An 11056-nucleotide genomic window follows, 5' to 3' on the forward strand; every position below is an offset into this window, starting at 1 on the left:
GCAGTATCTACTGCCGGGATGTGTTCTGTTCTGTGACTGTTGCAGTGGTGTTGAGGTGTGTGAGCTGACACATAAATGCTTGTGTTTATCACAGCTTTTATCACCATCACCTCAGTGCTGTTAGCTGCCTGCCGTCACAAACCGGGAGAAGAAACAGAACAGGTCACGCCTGCAGGGGCAGAGGGGTGGAGAGTTGGGCCTGCAGGGGCAGAGGGGTGGAGAGTTGGGCCTGCAGGGGCAGAGGGGTGGAGAGTTGGGCCTGCAGGGGCAGAGGGGTGGAGAGTTGGGCCTGCAGGGGCAGAGGGGTGGAGAGTTGGGCCTGCAGGGGCAGAGGGGTGGAGAGTTGGGGCTGCAGGGGCAGAGGGGTGGAGAGTTGGGCCTGCAGGGGCAGAGGGGTGGAGAGTTGGGGCTGCAGGGGCAGAGGGGTGGAGAGTTGGGCCTGCAGGGGCAGAGGGGTGGAGAGTTGGGGCTGCAGGGGCAGAGGGGTGGAGAGTTGGGCCTGCAGGGGCAGAGGGGTGGAGAGTTGGGGCTGCAGGGGCAGAGGGGTGGAGAGTTGGGGCTGCAGGGGCAGAGGGGTGGAGAGTTGGGGAAGGGGAATGCCACAGACCCAGACCAGGTTTACTATAGAATGACTTTAGCAGTGGCAGGATCACTCACAGACCTGCTTTACTAGAAAGCCATGTTTTCAGATTTCCATATGGGCCAGGTTTCTAGTCTGTGACATTCAATCAAACCCGTTTTTCCTAGTTTGTTGGACAAGTCAAAAAACAAATGTCATTCTTTATTTGCTGTGAAATTGATATGTTTGGACTCCTGCACTCCATAGAAGTGCAGTACAACAAACATTTAATAATTGAAACATGCCTTTTAGAAAACAATATACATGTTTAACTAATCCTGAATGCCAGCTCACTGCTTTTCATTGGATAGGGCGTTAGATACATGCATATTAATGGTGTTCATTTTGAAACCAGGTTTGACCAGAGATTACCTGCTGAGTTGCATGCTATGCCGTTGGTCTGTAACTGCATGGGGTAGAGAAGAGGGTAAGCATGTGTGAGTCTGTTAATGTGTCACACCTCTAGAGTAAGGGTGCTGGGGCTGACCAGTGACTGCAGAAGGAAAGAAAGAAAAACAAAAGAGAGAGATGAGAGGAAGACGGAACCATGTGCACAGGATTCTCTTCTATTTCACAGTACTTCAACGTTGCTCAGTTCACTCCCTCCCCCCTCTCTCTCATACACACTTCCCCCCTCTCTCGCTCAGCTGCTCTCCCTCCCCTCCTGTGGATGGTGTAGCTCTCTCTCTCCCTCTCTGTCTGGCGGAGCCGTGGACAGGATTGGAGGCTAGTAGTGAGTGACTGCGGAGAGCGAGAGAGACTGAAGAGAAGAGAGCAGAGCAGAAGAGAGATCTATAGTAGCAGTATCTCTGCTGGATACCTCTTCAATATTTCAATCAGAATTCTTCCTTGACCAGCTCGAGCCTCACACTTCCCACCGGACCCCCCATCACCCAACCCTTAGGAGGCGGACATATGAACAGCACAGAGGGTTTACCACCCCGGACCTCCACACAGGGAGCCATGTGATACCCCCTTGCTCTGCTGAAATCACCCCAAATCGGTGCTCTGAATCGGGATTGATACCAAGGATTGTATTCCCCCTGCCTGAAACCCCCTCCTGGGTTTGTGGATCTTCTCTAGCTGCAGGAGGAGGAAGGGAAGGGAGGGACAGCCAGGTCTCTGTATACCCGGTTGGGAGACACTCTTCTCTGGGCAAGTGTGGGGTGTGTACCCCCCTTGGGCTGGAGGCCAGCGCTCCAGCACCATGGATTACCTACCTGGGATTGTACTGTTGCTGCTGTTCTGCGGGGCGGTGGTGCCGGGGCAGGGGGAGCCCAAGCACAGCGTCCCCAGGTTAAAGCTCTCCTACAGGGGTAAGTGTGTATGTTCTCTCTCCCCCCCTGGCTCTCTGGTTCTTTCTCTGGTTCTTTCTCTGGTTCTGCTACAGCCGCCAGCATGGCTCCAGGAGATATTACGTGTGCTGTCTGAGTTACTCTTCCTCTTTGTGTGCACTCTCTCCTTTCTTTCTTTCTTTCTTTCTTTCTTTCTTTCTTTCTTTCCCTCTCACTCTTCAGTGTATCTTCCTCTCTGTCTGCTCATCTATCTACGTATCTCTTTTCTAAATAATTTCTCTCTAAATCTTTAATTCTCTCAATCTTTTCTCTCTCTCTCTCTCTCACTCTCTCTCTCTCTCTCTTTCTCTCTCTCGCTCTCCTGCTTCCCCTCTCTTTATTTCTCTCTCTCCCACTTAGAATAATGCTTTCTCCTTACCCTTAGATTGTATTCTCCTTACGGTCAGATTGTTTCCATATGCGGACAGGGGGCTTGGTTAAATGTATGTATTGGCCCTCGCATATATTTTCCCCTTCCACTGTCCCCTTCAGAACTACCGCTGCACTGCCGTGAAACACATAAATACACACACACACACACACACACACACACACACACACACACACACACACACACACACACACACACACACACACACACACACACACACACACACACACACACACACACACACACACACACACACACACACACACACACACAGAGGCGCACATGTACGCATAGACACGAACAAGCACACACACACACACAGACATGCGAATTCTGTACACACACAGTTTAAGGGGGTAATCCGGTCTCCCTAGTTCTCATTAACCCCAAAATCGATTTACCAGCTATTCTCCAAAGTCAACAAGTACTTCTGCTTCTGCTTAGGAGAAAGTCTGCACGCACACACACACACACATCTTACTGTTTTAACAGATATACTGCATATGGAAAAGATATGCACTGGATTCACGGGGTTGTTCAGGGCACACCACTCAGAATATTCATGACCGACATGATGTCTCTATGATATAGAATAAGATCCCCTATGGACTACACCCAGGTGATGTTATCACTCACCACTCACACATCTGGCCGGGTACCGTTCATACGGTACTCGTGTGAGCTTTTATCGGGCGAGTCAACATGTTATTCTGCCTTCCCTCTGTGTTATTTTGAGGTAGAAGACTGTGGAGAGACCTCAGAGCCGGCTCTCTCCTCTCTCTCTCACACCCTAGACTAAATCAAGCTCTTTGTAATGGCAGACCTTTCATCTCGGGACTAAAATAAACCACAGACATTTTTGGCATATTTTGGGACGTTTCGTTTAATGTCGGTCGTCTGAGAGGCGAGCTGTTGCGGTTCCTTGTCCAAAACATGACCAAAAGTACACGGCTAGAGAGATGTGTGGTATCTCCGTTTTCTCTCCCTCTCCTTTTCTCTCTCTCTCCCCGCTCTCTCTCTCTCCCTCTCCTTTTCTCTCTCTCTCCCCGCTCTCTCTCTCCTTTTCTCTCTCTCTCCCCGCTCTCTCTCTCTCTCCCTCTCCTTTTCTCTCTCTCTCCCCGCTCTCTCTCTCTTCGTCTCCTTTAAAAAAATATACATTCCTAAAATGTACAAACATAGGCAATTTGTCCTTTTTTCTCAGGCTGGGAATAAGGTTAGGTTGTGGAGGCCTGTAAGGCCTATATGAACATGACATAACATTATTTTTAATCAGAGACTAAATAACATTTATCAGCAGTTTTGTTAATCAAAGTATACATTTAGCAGACACTCTTATACAAAGCGACATACCGGAGCAATTAGGGTCAAGTGCCTTGCACAAGGCATCAATAGATGGTTCACTTAGTTGGCTCTGGGATTTGAACCAGTGACTTTTCAGTTACTGGCCCAACGCTCTTAACCACTGCGCTACCATTATATGGCTATACAGGATGTATAAGTATACATGCACTTATTAGTGGTATGTACTGTAAGACCCTGGTCTGTCTCTAGGGGGCACTATGTTGAAGATGTTTCTCTGTGCAGTCAAGGGTCAAGTAGTGTGTTGTAAAAACCGCCGTAAAACTCAGCTCCACCTGCGCCGCCACCGCGTCACATCCTCCCGAGGAGGAGCCTCCTCTACACCAGGAATAGCCCAGAGGCATCATGGGAAAATGTGTTTTGCTTCATTAAAACGGTTCCCAAGATTGAGCCATCTGTCTGTTGACTAGAACAACAATACTGGTCTTCTCTGATCTCCCCCACTTGTTTTTCTGACAGGACGCCATGTTGCTGTCTGACAAGGGAGGACAGATGTGTCATTGATGAAAGGTGTCATTAGGTGATACAAAGCTGAACTGCATTGTATACAGTGGCTGATTGAAATGTGTAGTCAGACCAACCAAAGCACATCAATAGCTGTCTGTCTGTCGCTCTGTCTTTAAGGTTCTTGCTGCAGCTTGGTGTGTGAGGACTCAACACCATCTCTCTGGTGATTTCCTCTACAGACTGAAAGTGGCATGTGTGTATTCAGCCAGGGTGGGATGTGTCAGATCTGACACAGACACAGATAATTACACACCTGGCTGAATGTGATGACGAGTGTGTGTCTGTGTGTGTGCGTGTGCGTGTGTTTGTGCGCAGTGTGTGTGAGTGTGTATGTGTTTGTGCGCAGTGTGTTTGTGAGCAGTGTGTGTGTGTTTGTGCGCAGTGTGTGTGTGTGTGTGTGTGCTCTTGTGTATGCTCATACGCATGAGTATGTGTGTGTGTGTGTGTGTGTGTACATGTGTGCGTCTCAGAGGTAGAGGGGTCCACAGGTGTTGGATGGCTCTCTTGATGCCTGTCGTCTGAAACCTTTCTGTTCACACCCACACGTTGGCTGATGGAGAGAGGGAAGAGGGAAAGGAGGAGATGAGAGAGGGAGGGAAGCGTTGCTTTAATGAAGGGTGCTGGCAGACTTACAGTAGACTAGGCGGGAGAGAGACTGGTTGTTAAGTGAAGTACCATTCATTCTCTCTCCCTCTGTGAATCTGGCATAGTAATTAAGTCAAATAAACGACGAGGAGGAATTCTCCAGTGAAGGACAGTCAAACGAGCACAGAGTAAACATTTTCCCAGGAGAAGGATCATCAAGCGAGAGGAGAGCTCTTTCCCCAAGGAGGGATATTCAGACAAGTGCAGGACAGCAGTTTGTGTCCCCGGGAAGGACAGTCAAACAAATGCGGAATGAGCAGTTTTTGTAGGAAAATAAGAACGGAGAAACTAAAGCACATTGAGTGACCTTTCTCCTGGGATGGCTGGCGAAGCGAGTCCAGAGTGAATGATTTCCCTGTGGGGTGAGACATTCCCAGTGAAGGATCTGTTCTCAGAGGGCCAGAGTAATGATCAGAGTTAATATTTTTTTTCTCCTTCAAGTAACTGGAGATTAAGTCCAAGTTGATCGTTTACAGTTTCTTAAATAACGTTGCTTAGATTGTCGATAGGACACAACTAGGCCCAAGCATTGAATGGATCATGAGACAAAGCAAGTCACAGTTAGCCAAATATGAATTCTAATGCTCAATGTCATTGAATTGATTATGCTCTAACGCATATCAAGGTATAGGTTATTACAGCATTGTCTTTCACACAGCAGTGCAACCTGGACATACTGTACCTGGACATACTGTACTGTATTACGGTCATCCCAGTAGTATTCAACCTGGGAAACACTGACCCCTGCAGGTTACAATAAGCACACACATTCAAGTTTCATGTTTTATTAGTCATAGACAATATGACCAAAAGTAAGTGGACACATGCTCGTCAAACATCTCATTCCAAAATCATGGGCATTAATATGGAATTGGTCTTCTCCCCCTTTGCTGCTATAACAGCCTCCACTCTTCTGGGGAGGCTTTCCACTAGATGTTGGAACATTGCTGCGGGGATTTGCTTCCATTCAGCCTCAAGAGCATTAGTGATGTTGGGCGATTTGTCCTTGCTCGCAGTTTGCTTTCCAATTCATCCCAAAGTTGTTTGATAGGGTTGAGTTCAGGGCTCTGAGCAGGCCAGTCAAGTTCTTCCACACCGATCTCGACAAAACATTTCTGTATGGACCTCACTTTGTGCACAGGGGCATTGTAATGCTGAAACCGGAAAGGGCTTTCCCCAAACTGCCACAACGTTGGAAGCACATTGTCTAGAATGTCATTGTATGTTGTAGGGTTAAGATCTCCCTTCACTCGAAGTAAGGGGCCTAGCCCGAACCATGAAAAATAGCTCCAGACCGTTATTCCGCCTGGTATTGCACATCTTAGGCTTGTGAGCGGCTGCTTATCCATGGAAACCCATTTCATGAAGCTCCCGACGAACAGTTACTGTGCTGACGTTGCTTCTAGAGGCATGTTGGAACTCAGTAGTGAGTGTTGCACCCGAGGACAGAGGATTTTTACGCGCTTTAGCACTCGGTCCCATTCTGTGAGCTTGTGTGGCCTACCACTTCGCGGCTGAGCCGTTGTTGCTCCTAGATGTTTCCACTTCACAATAACAGCACTTACAGTTGACCGGGGCAGCTCTAGCAGGGCAGAAATTTGAAGAACTGACTTGTTGGAAAGGTGGCATCCTATAACAATGCTACATTGAAAGTCACTGAGCTCTTGAATAAGGCCATTCTACTGACAATGTTTGTCTATGGAGAGTGCATGGCTGTGTGCTCAATTTTATACAGTGTGACTGAAATAGCCTGATTCACTAATTCTTAGGTGTGTCCACATACTTTTGTATATGTAGTGTATATACAGCATACACGTCATATACATTGTCTAACAAAATGCTTATTTGCAGGTTTCTCCTCGACAACGCAACAACAATAAGAAACAATAAAATACACTGCTCAAAAAAATAAAGGGAACACTTAAACAACACAATGTAACTCCAAGTCAATCACACTTCTGTGAAATCAAACTGTCCACTTAGGAAGCAACACTGATTGACAATACATTTCACATGCTGTTGTGCAAATGGAATAGACAAAAGGTGGAAATTATAGGCAATTAGGAAGACACCCCCAAAAAAGGAGTGATTCTGCAGGTGGTGACCACAGACAACTTCTCAGTTCCTATGCTTCCTGGCTGATGTTTTGGTCACTTTTGAATGCTGGCGGTGCTCTCACTCTAGTGGTAGCATGAGACGGAGTCTACAACCCACACAAGTGGCTCAGGTAGTGCAGTTCATCCAGGATGGCACATCAATGCGAGCTGTGGCAAAAAGGTTTGCTGTGTCTGTCAGCGTAGTGTCCAGAGCATGGAGGCGCTACCAGGAGACAGGCCAGTACATGAGGAGACGTGGAGGAGGCCGTAGGAGGGCAACAACCCAGCAGCAGGACCGCTACCTCCGCCTTTGTGCAAGGAGGTGCACTGCCAGAGCCCTGCAAAATGACCTCCAGAGGCCACAAATGTGCATGTGTCTGCTCAAACGGTCAGAAACAGACTCCATGAGGGTGGTATGAGGGCCCGACGTCCACAGGTGGGGGTTGTGCTTACAGCCCAACACCGTGCAGGACGTTTGGCATTTGCCAGAGAACACCAAGATTGGCAAATTCGCCACTGGCGCCCTGTGCTCTTCACAGATGAAAGCAGGTTCACACTGAGCACATGAGCACATGTGACAGACGTGACAGAGTCTGGAGACGCCGTGGAGAACGTTCTGCTGCCTGCAACATCCTCCAGCATGACCGGTTTGGCGATGGGTCAGTCATGGTGTGGGGTGGCATTTCTTTGTGGGGCCGCACAGCCCTCCATGTGCTCGCCAGAGGTAGCCTGACTGCCATTAGGTACCGAGATGAGATCCTCAGACCCCTTGTGAGACCATATGCTGACACATGCACATTTGTGGCCTGCTGGAGGTCATTTTGCAGGGCGCTGGCAGTGCACCTCCTTGCACAAAGGCGGAGGTAGCGGTCCTGCTGCTGGGTTGTTGCCCTCCTACGGCCTCCTCCACGTCTCCTGATGTACTGGCCTGTCTCCTGGTAGCGCCTCCATGCTCTGGACACTACGCTGACAGACACAGCAAACCTTTTTGCCACAGCTCGCATTGATGTGCCATCCTGGATGAACTGCACTACCTGAGCCACTTGTGTGGGTTGTAGACTCCGTCTCATGCTACCACTAGAGTGAGAGCACCGCCAGCATTCAAAAGTGACCAAAACATCAGCCAGGAAGCATAGGAACTGAGAAGTGGTCTGTGGTCACCACCTGCAGAATCACTCCTTTTTTGGGGGTGTCTTGCTAATTGCCTATAATTTCCACCTGTTGTCTATTCCATTTGCACAACAGCATGTGACATTTATTGTCAATCAGTGTTGCTTCCTAAGTGGACAGTTTGATTTCACAGAAGTGTGATTGACTTGGAGTTACATTGTGTTGTTTAAGTGTTCCCTTTATTTTTTTGAGCAGTGTATAAGAATATGAACAGAATAAACATTTTAGCGTAAGTATAATACAGGAAGGCACAATTTATAGTCAAATATTTACACATGTATCAGATAAAGGGGGGATGTGGGAGCAAGTGTTTAAATTGTGCACTATTAGAAATAGTGAAGAAGAGTCGAGTAGCAGCAGTTGTAATGGGTGTGGATATGTGAGTGAGTGAGTGAGTGAGTGAGTGAGTGAGTGAGTGAATGAGTGAGTGAGTGAGTGAGTGAGTGAATGAGAGTGTGTAATAAGGTGCAGAGAGTCAGTGCAGGTGGACAGTCCAGTTCAAGTGTTCAGCAGTCTGATGGCTTGTAGATAGAAACTGTCTCTGAGCCTGTTGGCTCATGCTCCGATATCGTCTGCCTGTTGGTAACAGAGTGAACAACTCGAAGCTGGGGTGTGTGTGGGGTCCTTGATGATGCTGCGTGCCTTGCTCAGGCACCGTTTCATTAGATGTCTTGGATGGGTGGGAACACGGCCCCAGTGGAGGGCCTTACAGTCATGGACGGAGCAATTCCTCTACCAGGCTGAGATGCAACCGGTCAGGATGCTTTCGATGATGCAGTGGTAGTATTTGGAGAGGTTTCCGGGGTGGCATGTCAAATTTAGCCTTAGGAAGTAGAGACACTGTTGCTCCCTCTTGACAGGAGTGGTGGTGTTGCTGGTCCTTGTCAAGTCCTCGGTGATGTAGATGCCAAGGAACTTAAAACTGCTGAATCTCTCTACTGAAGTCCCATTGATGTGGATCGGGCGTGTTCCCTCCTGTGCTTCCTGAAGTCAACAATCAACTCCTTTGTTTTACTGATGTTGGGGGAGAGGTTGTTGTCCTGGCACCACAATGCCACTTCACTTACCTTCTCCCTATAGGCTGACTCATCGTTGTTGGTTATCAGGCCTACAACCGTGGTGTCGTCAGCAAACTAGATGATGGAGTTGGTGTCGTGCAAAGCCAGATGGCCGTGGGTGAACAGGGAGCACACGAGAGAGAGAGAGAGAGAGAGAGAGAGAGAGAGAGAGAGAGAGAGAGAGAGAGAGAGAGAGAGAGAGAGAGAGAGAGAGAGAGAGAGAGAGAGAGAGAGAGAGAGAGAGAGAGAGAGAGAGAGAGAGAGAGAGAGAGAGAGAGAGAGAGAGAGAGAGAACGTGAGAGAGAACGTGAGAGAGAACGTGAGAGAGAGAGAACGTGAGAGAACGTGAGAGAGAGAGAACGTGAGAGAACGTGAGAGAGAGAGAGAACGTGAGAGAACGTGAGAGAACGTGAGAGAACGTGAGAGAACGTGAGAGGGAATGCAAGACACAGGCCAAGACAGTGAACGAGAGATGAACCATAGCAGCATGAGAGATGGGACTCATAAAACTATTGTGATTGTAAAAAAGACACACATCTCTCGCGGAGCTTGGGGGAATATTAAAAGGCTTGTTAAACAACCTGATATTTACTCTAATTACTGGGACCTTTAACCTCTTAATGAAGACCCCGGTCGTCCCACAGTGACCTGTTTCGGATGGGTGGAACTGTAATAGAGGGAAGAGACTAGCCCGCCATCGGAATTCACTCGGAACCATTCAAAATAGACACTCTCTCGGTACGGAACCGCACTCCAACTCAACGCAGTCTGGAGTAGAGCTAACCCATAATAACCCCCGTCGAGTTCCACAGAGACCTCTCTCTCTCTCTCTCTCTCTCTCTCTCTCTCTCTCTCTCTCTCTCTCTCTCTCTCTCTCTCTCTCTTTCTGGTGGATCTGTCCATTCTGTGGGCCTCCTCTGACAGAGCGGATGTGGATAATTATAAGGTGTGCTCCCAACGCGCCGACCGACCCCAGAGACGTCTGCCTTCTCCTCCGTCTCTCCTTCCTCTCCTCCTCCCTCAGTTCAGTCGCTCTCAGGCAGCTCACAATACCGCAGCCCCTAAGTACAGTTTTCAGCCAGGCTCCTCCAGTTGACTTTCTCTCCCAGTCAGCCTAGTTATCAGGAAAGAACAGCATACTCCCCCCCCCCCCCATCCCAAACCATTCCATCCCAGGCAGAATAATGTCAGTACTCTGAGCAGATCCAGCACTGGGCAACTCCCATTACTGTGGGCCAGTTTGTATACTGCAGAATGAGTCAGCTTGTGTATAACACACAGGGTTGCACAATGACATGATGGCTTTGGAGAACAAACAGTCATTAATCAAAGCATTTAATGATCTGTGTAATACCCTTGCATGTTTTATAGTGTTGCTTGAACATTTGTGACGGAGCTACAGATGTTGTATTTTAATACAACAGGAAATGGAAAATATTATGTCGATTATAATTAATGGACATTTTTGTAGGGGGTTGATTAAAAAAATATAACTTTAGAAGCCTTTTTAAACCTTGAATACTTTACAGATGCTACAGACCATTTTGTGAGAAGAGGGATTTTGGGGATGTCTCATGGTCTGACAAACACTCTAGCTCTGTCACCTTTCACTGCAGATGTGGAAGTGTATCTCTAGCTTAAACTGACGGATTTTAGGGGTATTTGTCCGCAGGGTGTCCGCGGCGGACATCAACGTTAGGGTTAAAGCAAGTGGGGAAAACTGACTGGGAGAGATTGAATATGTCCATAAACACTCCAGCCTGCTGGTCTGCACACGTCTGTGCCGCCAGCCTTGCAAGGGTTAACATGCTTGTATGTCACAGACACAATGTGTGGCTTGTGTTTTAGGCACTATTCCACTTCATTTCTGTTCCTTA

At 48.1% G+C, this 11056-nt stretch overlaps 1 protein-coding gene across 1 annotated transcript in view; it reads left to right on the top strand.

Moving 5' to 3' along the window:
* The first annotated feature begins 1157 nt into the window (after positions 1-1157).
* sema3aa (sema domain, immunoglobulin domain (Ig), short basic domain, secreted, (semaphorin) 3Aa) overlaps positions 1158-11056 on the top strand; it is a 60777-nt gene continuing 50878 nt past the window's right edge. The window contains exon 1 of the mRNA XM_071332216.1: positions 1158-1935. Within this exon, the coding sequence (XP_071188317.1) occupies positions 1827-1935 (109 nt within the window). The 5' untranslated portion in view covers positions 1158-1826. The remainder of the gene's footprint in view (positions 1936-11056) is intronic.

This window comes from Salvelinus alpinus, chromosome 11 (assembly GCF_045679555.1).
Source record: "Salvelinus alpinus chromosome 11, SLU_Salpinus.1, whole genome shotgun sequence".
Taxonomy (NCBI): domain Eukaryota; kingdom Metazoa; phylum Chordata; class Actinopteri; order Salmoniformes; family Salmonidae; genus Salvelinus; species Salvelinus alpinus.